We start from the raw sequence: 13,633 nt of genomic DNA on the forward strand, positions 1-13,633 counted from the left end.
GTTTTATTCTTTTTTTTCTTTTTTTTTGGCCGTGCTGTGCGGCATGCGGGATCCTAGTTCTCTGACCAGGGATTGCACCCGTGCCTCCTGCAGTGGAAGCACAGTGTCTTAACCACTGGACTGCCAGGGAAGTCCCTGTTTTATTCTTTTAAATGCAATTGTTTTCTTAATTTCTCTTGTGAAACTTTTTAATTGAAGACTTCTGTTGGGAAAATAAAGCTAGCAGGTGATAGGTTTAGACATGACAAGCATGATGAATTACTAAGGAAAACTGAAGCCTAGGGGTCATCCTTAGTCTTCAGGGTGAACATCATAGCCTTTCCTAACACATTCCATGTTGCCCTTGGAGCAGCCCTGAGTCTAGCTAAGTAGGTTAATTCTTCTGTTTTTATATTTATATTTGTAAACTGGGATTTGTGGAGAGAATAATTTAACAAAAAGGCATTTATATTTTTCTGATCAGGTTTAAGACTCTCCCCTGCTGGGTTGTTACTGTCTTTATGTTGTTACATGATTTATACACCACTTAAAATAATAATAATAATAATTGGTTTATGTGTTGTTTTTTAACAGGTTGCAGAAATTTTATTCCAAACTGCCCAAAATGCAGGGATCAATTTTGATACTGTGTGTGGAGTACCTTATACAGCTTTACCATTGGCCACGGTTATCTGTTCAACCAACCAAATTCCAATGCTTATTAGAAGGAAAGAAACAAAGGATTATGGTAAAGTAAAAATAGTATAAGCTTTAAGTTGATATGTAACCTGATACTTTTAGAATTTGTTCTTCTAGGCACTGATGTTCATAGTCACCTTGAATATTCTTCATAGGGCCTTTAAGTTGTTATGGCCTGTGGAATTTGTTAACTGTTGTTATAAATCACCTCCCTTTCCTTTAGAGTCTAGGGGTGAAATGCTTTGTATTAATTAGGCAATGAAAAAAAGTGCTTTTTTGGTGCACCAAATTTATGAAACCCAACATTTTTACCAGCGTTTCCCTCATCAGAAGAATGTTCTAAGAGCGCTTACTTTCCAAGTGTATTTATATTTAAACTGCATGAATAAAATTAATCTCTTAAAGCAATGTAAGGGAATTCCCTGGTGGTCCAGTGGTTAGGACTCTGCACTTCCACTGCAGGGGGCCCAGGTTCGATCCCTGGTTGGGGAAATAAGATCCCACAAGCCGTCCAGGGTGGCAAAAAAAAAAAAAAAGACAATGTAAATGCCACATGAAATTCTAAATGGAGATTTTTTTATGGGTTCATGGCAGTAGGTTATCAGGTGGGTGTTTTAAACATGGGCTGCTTTAAAACTAAATCAATCTAAAAGTATTGGAACTGACTTCATATTTGACGACCTTAAGAATTAATGATTTTTTCGTGTTGTTTTATGTTGGTGTGATACTGTTTTTGTTACTTATTTTTGAAAAGAGTCCTTTTTACAGATGTGTTCTAAAATTTTTATGATGAAATCATATGTCTGGGATTTGCATCTAAAATTATGGGGGGAGGGTGGTGTTGGAGTTATAGTTGAAACAAGATTGCCCATGAGTTGTTAAGTGGTGAGGTGCTGTATTTGTGGAGGTTTGTTATACTATTTTGTCTAGTTTTGTTTGAAATTCTCCATTATAAAAAAATTAGACAAATATTTTTGCCACTTAGTTTCACAGTGTTTATCTATATGAATCCTTGCCATAAGACTACTGTTTCTATTTCCTTATTATGTATCTTCAAAAATATTTCTTAGAATAAGATCATTAATTTTAAAATATACCTATAAGTACTCTCAGTCTTATGTTCTCGTCTAAGGTGATTCAGTTAAACTTGCCAATTCTGCAAGAGAAGGAAAGGAGCTGGGGAAGGGGCAAAGACAGTACCTGTGGAAAGTTCAGAAAGTAGGCAAAATGCCCACTATATCTATTCTGTTTCAAAATAAGATAAATTTGGTAGTGGAAAATATAAAAATGAATCTCTAAACCATGAGTCTGTGTAGTCTACAGCCTGAGTATTTACAGTTTGTAGATTATCTGAAAATAGTCTGCGGTAGGGGTTGGAGTGGGGAAGTGTGTTTAGTCACATTACATTACATAGCTCATAACACTGTGGTGATTGACCTCAATGGTTGTCGAATATTTTCCCTCCTGCATTTATATGCTCAGAAGGCCAGTTGTCTGGCTGATCTTGAATAAAGAAATTGTTAATGGAAAAAGGAATGATTTCATTGATGATATTGGGCTATTCTTTGTTTCATAACTTTCAATGACCTAGGTGATCTTGCCTTAATAAAACCTGTATTTGAAATTTTGATCATAAACACATTAAATGATGTTTTACACTGTTAAATAATTTGCTAGTTTTACTAAAAATGTTCTGTATATATAACTTTGACAATTTTGAAATACATAGGCACTGAACAAAACAGTAATTGTGGCACATTGAAGATTCATTAGGAATTTTAAAAATAAAGTGGTTCCAAAGTAGATGATCAGAAAATATAATTTAGATTATCCCCCTCTTCATGAATACATGCCAAATTTATACTGCAATATACATCTTGAGTTGGCTGAAATATATAACTTTAAAACAGAGTCAATGTAATTTTTTCTTTTCTAGGTACTAAGCGTCTTGTAGAAGGAGCTATTAATCCAGGAGAAACCTGTTTGATCATTGAAGATGTTGTCACCAGTGGATCCAGTGTTTTGGAAACTGTTGAGGTTCTTCAGAAGGAGGGCTTGAAGGTCACTGATGCCATAGTGCTGCTGGACAGAGAGCAAGGAGGAAAGGACAAGTTGCAGGCGCATGGGATTCGTCTCCACTCAGTGTGTACATTGTCCAAAATGCTGGAGATTCTTCAGCAACAGAAAAAAATTGATGCTGAGATGGTCGAGAGAGTGAAGAGATTTATTCAGGAGAATGTTTTTGTGGCAGCTAATCATAATGGTTCTCTCCCTTCTGTAAAGAAAGGACCCAAAGAACTAAGCTTTGGTGCACGTGCAGAGCTGCCTGGGATCCACCCAGTTGCATCAAAGCTTCTCAGGCTTATGCAAAAGAAGGAAACCAATCTGTGCCTGTCTGCTGATATTTCAGAGTCCAGAGAGCTGTTGCAGCTAGCAGATGCTTTAGGACCCAGAATCTGCATGCTCAAGACTCATGTAGATATTTTGAATGATTTTACTCTGGATGTAATGAAGGAGTTAACCATTCTGGCAAAACGCCATGAGTTTCTAATATTTGAAGACCGGAAATTTGCAGATATAGGAAACACAGTAAAAAAGCAGTATGAAGGTAAGTATTATTCAGGAACCAACAAGAATCACAAATCCAGCTTAAATTGGCTGAAGGAAATGTATTGGCTCACATGACAAAGTCCAGCTGTAAAAAAGCCTGTCAAGCATGGTTGGCTCTAAGAGCTCAAGTGATGTCTTTTGGCCTTGCTTTCTCTCCAAGGCTCAGCTCTGCTTTCTTCTCCCTTGACTTCTTTCTCAGGTAAGCACACTCCTCATACCTGCCCCAGACCAATCACTCAGACCTGGGGTATAGAATACCTTTATTAGCTCACCTGGGTAATATACCCTGCTCCTGGTGATGTGAGGCTATTTTTAAAAAATTTTTATTGCAGTATAGTTGCTTTACAATGTTGTGTTAGTTTCTATTGTACAGCAAAGTGAATCAGCTATATGTATACATATATCCCCTCTTTTTTTGGATTTCCTTGTCATTTAGGTCACCACAGAGCATTGAGTAGAGTTCCCTGAGTTAAACAGTAGGTTCTCATTAGTTATCTGTCATAGTATCAATAGTGTATATATGTCAATCCCCACCTCCCAATTCATCCCCCCTGCAACTTGGTGTCTATACGTTTGTTGTCTACGTCTGTCTCTATTTCTGCTTTGCAAATAAGATCATCTATACCATTTTTCTAGATTCCACATATATACATTAATATACAATATTTGTTTTTCTCTTTCTGACTTATATGACAGTCTCTAGGTCCATCCAAGTCTCTACAAATGACCCAATTTTGTTCCTTTTTATGGCTGAGTAATATTCCATTGTATATATGTACCACATCTTCTTTATCCATTCTTCTGTTGATGGACATTTAGGTTGCTTCCATGTCCTGGCTATTGTAAATAGTGCTGCAGTGAACATTGGGGTGCATGTGTCTTTTTGAATTATGGTATCCTCTGGCTATATGCCCAGTAGTTGGATTGTGGGTCACATGGTAGTCCTAGTTTTAGTTTTTTAAGGAACCTCCATACTGTTCTCCATACTGGCTGTATTAATTTACATTCCCACCAACAGTGCAAGAGGGATCCCTTTCCTCCACACCCTCTCCAGCATTTATTGTTTGTAGATATTTTATTGATGGCCATTCTGACCCGTGTGAGGTGATACCTCATTGTAGTTTTGATTTGCATTTCTCTAATAATTAGTGATGTTGAGCATCTTCTCATGTGTTTCTTGGCCATCTGTATGTCTTCTTTGGAGAAATGTCTGTTAAGGTCTTCTGCCCATTTTTTGATTGGGTTGTTTTTTGATATTGAGCTGCATGAGCTGTTTGTATATTTTGGAGATTAATCCTTTGTCAGTTGCTTCGTTTGCAAATATTTTCTCCCATTCTGTGGGTTGTCTTTTTGTCTTGTTTATGGTCTCCTTTGCTGTGCAAAAACTTTTGAGTTTAATTAGGTTCCATTTGTTTTTATTTTCATTACTTTAGGAGGGAAGTCAAAAAAGATCTTGCTGCGATTTATGTCAAAGTGTTCTGCCTGTGTTTTCCTCTTAGAATTTTATAGTGTCTGGCCTTACATTCAGGTCTTTAATCCATTTTGAGTTTATTTTTCTGTATAGTGTTAGGGAGTGTTCTAATTTCATTCTTTAAAATGTAGCTGTCAAGTTTTTCCAGCACCACTTATTGAAGAGGCCGTCATTTCTCCATTGCATATTCTTGCCTCCTTTGTCATAGATTAGTTGACCATAGGTGTGTGTTTATCTCTGGGCTTTCTATCCTGTTCCGTTGGTCTATATTTCTGTTTTTATGCCAGTACCATACTGTCTTGATTACTGAAGCTTTGTATTATAGTCTGAAGTCAGGGAGCGTGATTCCTCCAGCTCTGTTTTTCTTTCTCAAGATTACTTTAGCTATTCAGGGTCTTTTGTGTTTCCATACAAAATGCAAAATTTTCTGTTCTAGTTCTGTGAAAAATGCCATTGGTAATGTGATAGGGATTGCATTGAATATGTAGATTGCTTTGGGTAGTATAGTCATTTTCACAATATTGATTCTTCCAATCCAAGAACATGGTATATCTCTCCATCTGTTTTTGTTGTCTTGATTGCTTTCATTAGTATCTTATAGTTTTTTGAACACAGGTCTTTTGCCTCCTTAGGTTTATTCCTAGGTATTTTATTCTTTTTGTTGCAGTGGTAAATGGGATTGTTTCCTTAATTTCTCTTTCTGATCTTTCATTGTTAGTGTATAGGAATGCAAGAGGTTTCTGTGTATTAATTTTGTATCTGGCAACTTTACTAAATTCATTGATTAGCTCTAGTAGTTTTCTGGTGGCATCTTTAGGATTTTCTATGTATAGTATCATGTCACCTGCAAACAGTGTTTTATTTCTTCTTTTCCAATTTGGATTCCTTTTATTTCTTTTAATTCTCTGATTGCCATAGCTAGGACTTCCAAAACTGTTGAATAGTGGCAAGAGTGGACACCCTTGTCTTGTTCCTGATCTTAGATGAAATGCTTTCAGTTTTTCACCATTGAGAATGATGTTTGCTGTGGGTTTGTCATATATGGCCTTTATTATGTTGAGGTAGGTTCCCTCTATGCCCACTTTCTGGAGAGTTTTTATCATAAATGTTGAAAGCTTTTTCTGCATCAATTGAGATGATTGTGTGGCTTTTATTCTTCAGTTGTTAATATGGTGTATCACATTGATTGATTTGCGTATATTAAAGAATCCTTGCATCCCTGGGATAAATCCCACTTGATCATGGTGTATGATCCTTTTAATGTGTTGGATTCGGTTTGCTAGTATTTTGTTAAGGATTTTTGCGTCTATGTTCATCAGTGATATTGGCCTGTGATTTTCTTTTTTTGTGATATCTTTGTCTGGCTTTGGTATCAGGGTGATGGTGGCCTCGTACAGTGAGTTTGGGAGTGTTCCTTCCTCTGCAGTTTTTTGGAAGAATTTGAGAAGGATAGGTTTTAGCTCTTCTCTAAATGTTTGCTAGAATTTGCCTGTGAAGCCATCTGGTCCTGGACTTTTGTTTGTTGGAAGATTTTTATTCACAGTTTCAATTTCATTACTTGTGATTGGTGTGTTCATATTTTCTATTTCTTCCTGGTTCAGTCTTAGAAGGTGGTACTTTTCTAAGAATTTGTCCATTTATTCCAGGTTGTCCATTTTATTGCCATATAGTTGCTTGTAGTAATCTCTTATGATCCTTTGTATTTCTGCAGTGTCAGTTATAACTTCTTTTTCATTTCTAATTTTATTGATTTGAGTCTTCTCCCTTTATTTCTTGATGAGTCTGGCTAAAGGTTTATCAATTTTGTTTATCTTCTCAAAGTGTACCAGCTTTTAGTTTTATTGATCTCTGCTATTGTTTTCTTCGTTTCTATTTATTTCTGCTCTGATCTTTATGATTTCTTTCCTTCTACTAACTTTGGGGGGTTTTTGTTGTTCTTCTTTCTCTAGTTGCTTTATGTATAAGGTTGTTTGAGATTTTTCTTGTTTCTTGAGGTAGGATTGTATTGTGGTAAACTTCCCTTTTAGAACTGCTTTTGTTGCATCCCATAGGTTTTGGGTCGTCATGTTTTCTTTATCATTTGTTTCTAGGTATTTTTTTATTTCTTCAGTGATCTCTTGGTTATTTAGTAGCATATTGCTTAGCCTCCATGTGTTTGTTATTTTACAGTTTGTTTCCTGTAATTGCTTTCTAATCTCATAGTGTTGTGGTTGGAAAGTTGCTTGATACGATTTCAGTTTCTTAAATTTACTGAGGCTTGATCTGTGACCCAAGATGTGCTCTATCCTGGAGAATGTTCGTGTGCACTTGAGAAGAAAGTATATTCCGCTGCTTTTCGATGGAATGTCCTGTAAATATCGATTCAGTGTATCTGGTCTAATGTGTCATTTAAGGCTTTTGTTTCCTTATTAGTTTTCTGTCTGGATGATCTGTCCATTGGTGTAAGTGGGGTGTTAAATTCCCCCACTGTTTGTGTTAATGTCGATTTCCCCTTTCACAGCTGTGAGCATTTGCCTTATGTATTGAGGTGCTCCTGTGTTGGGTGCATAAATGTTTACAGTTGTTATGTCTTCGCCTTCTAGGGTTGATCCCTTGATCATTGTGAGGCTATTTATGTAAACTTCTTGAACCCCAAGGTATAGTTAGGGGCAGTTTCCCTAAAGAAAATGGCTGTGCTTATGCCAGAAGAAAGGGACATGGGTTCTAGGCAGGCAAAGATGACAGATGTTGGCCCTGCAGAACACAATGAGTTCTGAATAATCAAAGAATGAAAATTGCAGATATAGGAAATGAGGAAAAGGTAGTATAAAGTAAGATTTATTTTTAGCAGAAAAAGATCTGTTGATATGCATCCTTTTTAAAAAAATTTGTTAAATAGGAGCTCAAGGTAGAGCATACATTAGTTTTAAAAGACTGCTTAATTCTTTACCAATTCTTTACCCATTCTTCTATGCAACTTTCTGTTATATTGGGTATATCTCTTTTTTCACTTACCCTTACAACAGACATTTTATGTTATTTAACAGTTATAAGCATCTTTTGAGATAACAATTTTTATTAAAGTAATACATACATATTCTTAAGCTATTTCTTTAGGAGAGATTTGTCTTTAATGACTTTCTTCATGTGCTAAAGATACTGACTGTTGGGACTTCCCTGGTGGTCCAGTGGTTAAGACTCTGCACTCCCAATGCTTGGGGCCCAGGGTCAATCCCTGGTCAGGGAACTAGATCCCGCATGCTGCAACTAAGAGCCCACATGCCGCAAGTAAGACCTGGCGCAGCCAAATCAATAAATAAGTACTTTTTAAAAAAAAGATTGACTGTTGAAAGACTTAGACAAACTTTCTACAAGTTTGCATATATGTTGTTTTTCAAAAATCTACTTGGTTTTACTGTTGTCTGCTTTTAAAATGAATACAATTTTCTGTTGAAATTTGAAGAGCTAAAGAGACCTAAGGAACAAGTAGATTTGAGAGATGGTAAAGTTTCTGAGAGATCCCTACAGAATGAAAATTTGTCATCTTCAGAGGAATTTCAGTTGATATCTTCCACTCAACAAACAACCTGTCTTCACTGGACCCTTTCCAGTTGCATAAATCTTATTGGTAGTCACAAGTGTCAGCCTGCAAGGAAAAACAGTCATATCAGTTTTGCTAGTAAACTAAGTGTAGAGCTTATAAGATTATTTTCTTCTTGTGATTTCTCAACTAGCTAACCAGGTGGACAGATAAATTTTTCACAAGTAGGTCCATTGATAATCACTAAAATTCTTGAAGTGTTTCTCTATTTCATTAACATGTTACTAGGAGATTATTTCCATATTGTAGTTGGTTGTTTGGGTAAAAAAGTTAAGGGTTTTTGTTTGGAAATTGACGGATATCTTTTTTCCCCCTTTTCATAGGTGGTGTCTTTAAAATAGCTTCTTGGGCAGATCTAGTAAACGCTCATGTGGTTCCAGGCTCAGGAGTTGTGAAAGGCCTGGGAGAAGTAGGCCTGCCCCTGCACCGGGCATGCTTACTCATTGCAGAAATGAGCTCTGCTGGCTCCTTGGCCACTGGAAGCTACACTGAAGCAGCGGTAAGTGACAGAGGAGAGAGATTGGGGCAACAGAACGCCAGGGCTGTGACACTAGATGTTACAGGGGAAGAAAGTGTCTTAATTTCGGGTCTATGGAATTGCTGTCAAAAACAAAAAAATTACCTGCTGGTTGTGTGACAGTATATTAATACTAGTTGACTAGAATACCCTGATGGTTAATAGCATTTTATATCTTGCAGTGTACACCAAAGAAATTTGAACTGTACTCTAAGAGAGAAACATTGAAACACAGATATTGAGTCAAATAAACATATGTCTGTATTTACCTGGTCTTTAAGATAGAGGAGTTTTTTCCCTTTCACCATGAATTGAAATTGAATAGCTTTTTCCCAGATATGCAGTTTCTTGGAATCTCCCGAGTCACACAGAGATGCACATTCTCATGACAGCAGCCCACATGAAGCAGCTTACCTTTTCAGTCTTTGATATTGATTGGCATTGTATGGGAGAGCTCTTAACTAGAGTCCAGACACATTGTTTCCTTTAGTAACTCCCCATTATTAAAAATCCTTATAACACCATACATGTTAGTACCCAGCTCCAACCCCCTGCATGCCAGAAAAAAATGAGAGATGGATAATCATCTAGTTATAAAGCTCCTCTCCACATTCTCCTCTGGGCAAGTTACATAGTCGGATAGTCACCTAGAAAGATGGATGGATTATCTTTGCAGATATTTTAAAGACTATTACTTTTTAAAGTAACAGGAATTTTTATGTTAATAAAATTTTAATTTTTACATGAGAATTTATTTTTCATATTTCAAAGCCCGTGGAACTGTGAAGAATTCACATGGCCCTAGGGCCAGGTTTTAACACCATCCCTGAATTGACCATAAATGTCTATGATTTCCCAACTCTCATAGCAGAGGGTCCATGAGTCAGTGCTAATATTTGGCATTCTGGATCTGGCTCAAGGACAATACATTGATTTTTGGTTGGTGGTAGTACTTAGTGGCAAGAACGGAACAGTCTGGGCCTCAGGGAAGAGCCAAATTAGAAAGTCAGGCAGACCTTCTAGGGAAACTTCTATGAATGTGAGGTAATGGTAGAGAAATTGTGGAGACAAGTTATTGGCAAATGTTAAAGAAGAGGGAAAGCTGTAGAGGTAAGATTTCTTTAGCTAGCTCTTAACAACGTAGCAATTTTTTATGTGGTGGCTGTCCTTGAGTATCTATGTAGATAGGCAGTAAGTCAGTGTGGTTTTATACCATTATAAATGTATTCTAGAGTACTACTTATATCCTTTCTGGAAGCAGGTAGGTCCCCAAGCATTATTACAAATAAGTAACAATGCAGCATCTAGATTTTAGATGCACATAATATAGGATTTTTAGTGTTTTTAGTGTTTGGTTATAGGAGAAGGGGACAGAAGGGGTTGTTTCAGGGTGCTCTTAATGGAGCAAGTATGCAGATTCATATCTAAGATTACCCGTTTTACATGTAATTAGTTTAATATGAAATGAGGAAATGCATCTATGAAATAAAGTTTCTTACATTCTGTGTGGTTAAGTGCTTTCTTGTAATCTTTTATTACATTCCATTTAGGTGAGAATGGCTGAAGAGCATTCTGAATTTGTGGTTGGTTTTATTTCTGGCTCCCGAGTAAGCATGAAACCAGAATTTCTTCACTTGACTCCAGGAGTTCAGTTAGAAGCAGGAGGTAAGTCTATTCATTGGTAGTGGTTTTTCCAAAATGCTTCTTTACCCAAGTCAGCAAGGACAAAATAAAACCTAGATATGCAAAATAGCTTGCAGTCTAATTATAGGATGAAAATCTAGAAAGCTACTTTTTGTTGAAAAATGCCCAGAAACTGCTAATTTTATTGTTCCCAACTGATGTTCCAAATATGCTGCCAAAAAAGGTGTTCTGTGCTCAAGGAGGAATGCTCTAGGTTAAACAAAATCAGACATTTGTTTAGGATTTTGTAGAGCCTTTGATGTGCTAATGTTCATTGTGGCTGTTCAGTGTGGAGATACATGGTTCTGTCATGTCATCCAAACTTACCTGAACACGTTAACACTTTTAGCAGTCTGAGAAATGCAGTTGCAGTGGCTAAAAGAAAAAGAGCAAACTTTCTCAATGATAGTCTCTAGTCAGTGAAGGAGTTATCTAGGTTATTAAATGTCCTTTTGGGGTTCAAAGTTGTTTTGTTTTGTTTTTTTACTTTTTAAAATAGAAATATAGTTGATTTACAATGTTGTGTTCATTTCTGCTGTGCAGAAAAGTGATTAAGTTATACATACTTATATTTTTAAAGTATTCTTTTCCATTATGGTTTACCACAGAATATTAAATATAGTTCCCTGTGCTATACAGTAGGCCCTTGTTGTTTATCCACTCTGTATATAATAGATTGCATCTGCTAACCCCAAACTCCCACTCCATCCCTCTCCCACCCCACATCCCACTTGGCAACCACAAGTCTGTTCTCTGTGTCAGGGGGTCTGTTTCTGTTTCATGGCTATGTTCATTTGTGTCATATTTTAGATTCCACATATAAGTGGTATCACAGGGTATTTGTCTTTCTGACTTACTTCACATAGTATGATAATGCCTAGGCCTATCCATGTTGCTGCAGTTGACATTATTTTGTTCTTTTTTATGGCTGAGTAGTATTCCTGTGTGTGTGTGTGTGTGTGTGTGTGTGTGAGAGAGAGAGAGAGAGAGAGAGAGAGAGAGAGAGAGAGAGAGAGAGAGAGAGAGACTTTATCCATTCATCTGTTGATGGCCATTTAGTTTGTTTCCATGTCTTGGCTATTGTGAATAGTGCCTCTGTGAACATAGGGGTGCATGTATCTTTTTGAATTATAGCTTTGTCCAGATATGTGCCCAGGAGTGGGATTGCTGGATCATATGGCAACTCTATTTTTAATTTTCTGAGGAACCTCCTTACTGTTCTCCATAATGGCTGCCCCAACGTACATTCCCACCAACAGTGTAGTTAGGTTTCCTTTTGTCCACACCCTCTCCAGCATTGTTATTTGTAGACTTCTTAATGATGGCTATTCTGACGTGTGTGAGATGGTACCTCATTGTAGGTTTGATTTGCATTTCTCTAATAATTAGTGATATTGAACGTATTTTCATGTGCCTATTGGCCATTTGTATGTCTTCTTTGGAGAAATGTCTATTTAGGTCTCCTGCCCATTTTTTTGATTGGGTTGTTTTTTTTAATTGTTGTTGAGTTGCATGAGCTGTTTGTATATTTTCTGAAATCAAGCCCTTGTCAGTCACATTGTTTGCAAATTTTTTCTCCCGTTCCGTAGTTTGTCTTTTCGTTTTGCTGATTGTCTCCTTTGCTGTGCAAAAGCTTGTAAGTTTGATTACGTCCCATTTGCTTATTTTTGCTTTTATTCTATTGCCTTGGGACTGACCTAAGAAAACATTAGTATGGTTTATGTCAGAGAATATTTTGCCTATGTTCTCTTCTAGGAGTTTTATGGTGTCATGTCATATATTTAAGTCTTTAAGCCATATTGAGTTTATATTTGTGCATGGTGTGAGGGTGTGTTCTAACTTCATTGATTTACATGTGGCTGTCCAGCATTCTCAACACCACTTGCTGCAGAGATTGTCTTTTCTCCATTGTATATTCTCGTCTCCTTTGTCAAGATTGACCATAGGTATGTAGGTTTATTTCTGGGCTCTCTATTTCTGTTCCATTGATCCATGTCTGTTTTCATGCCAGTTCCACACTGTTTTGATTACTGTAGCTTTGTAGTATTGTCTGAAGTCTGGGAGGTTTATGCCTCCTGCTTTGTTCTTTTCCCTCAGGATTGCTTTGGCAATTCTGGGTCTTTTTTGGTTCCATATAAGTTTTAGGATTATTTGTTCTAGTTCTGTGAAAAATGTCATGGGTAATTTGATAGGGATCATGTTAAATCTGTAGATTGCTTTGGGTAGTATGGCCATTTTAATGATGATATTAATTCTTCTAATACAAGAGCCTGGGATATCTTTCCATTTCTTTAAATCATCTTCAATTTCCTTTATTAATGTTTTATAGTTCTCAGCATATAAATCTTTCACCTCCTTGGTCAGCTTTATTCCTAAGTTTGTTTTTTTTCTGTATGACTTTAAAAGGTATTTTTTTTTACATTCCCTTTCTGATATTGTGTTGTTAGTGTAAAGAAATGCAACCCATTTCTGTATGTTAATCTTGTATCCTGCTACCTTGCTGAATTTATCAGTTCTTTAGGGTTTTCTATATATAGTATCATGTCATCTGCATAGAATGACAATTTTACGTCTTCCCTTCCAATTTGGATACCTTTTGTTTCTTTTTCTTGTCTGAATTCCAATACTATGTTGAATAGAAGTCATGAGAGTAGGCAACCTTGTTCCAGATTTTAGCAGGAAGGATTTCAGCTTTTCACTGTTGAGTATTGTATTGGCTGTGGGTTTGTCATAAATAGCTTTTATTATGTTGATATGTTTCCTCTATAACCCACCTTGGTAAGAGTTTTTATCATGAATGGATGTTGAATTTTATCAAATGCTTTTTCTGTATCTATTTAGACGACCATGTGATTTTTGTCTTTTCTTTGTTAATGTGATGTATCACATTAATTGATTTGCATTTGTTGAACCATACCTGTGATCCTGGGGTGAATCCAACTTGGTTGTGGTGCATGATCTTTTTTATGTGTTGTTGGATTTGGTTTGCTAATATTTTGCTAATATTTTATTTGGTTTTGCTGGTAGTTTTTTGCTCCTGTACTCATCAAAGATATTGGCCTGTAATTTTTTTTTTTTAGTGGTATATTTGTCT

General features: G+C 36.5%; 1 protein-coding gene across 1 annotated transcript in view; it reads left to right on the top strand.

The window, feature by feature from the left end:
* Window positions 1-13,633, top strand: part of UMPS (uridine monophosphate synthetase) — a gene marked incomplete at its 5' end in the record, with an annotated part of 43,071 nt that overhangs the window by 13,209 nt on the left and 16,229 nt on the right. Inside the window, 4 exons of the mRNA XM_079705350.1 lie at window positions 574-727; window positions 2,615-3,286; window positions 8,663-8,838; window positions 10,407-10,521. Coding sequence (XP_079561476.1) covers window positions 574-727; window positions 2,615-3,286; window positions 8,663-8,838; window positions 10,407-10,521 — 1,117 coding nt within the window. The remainder of the gene's footprint in view (window positions 1-573; window positions 728-2,614; window positions 3,287-8,662; window positions 8,839-10,406; window positions 10,522-13,633) is intronic.

Source organism: Hyperoodon ampullatus, assembly GCF_949752795.1.
Source record: "Hyperoodon ampullatus genome assembly, chromosome: 5".
In the NCBI taxonomy this organism is placed as follows: Eukaryota; Metazoa; Chordata; class Mammalia; order Artiodactyla; family Ziphiidae; genus Hyperoodon; species Hyperoodon ampullatus.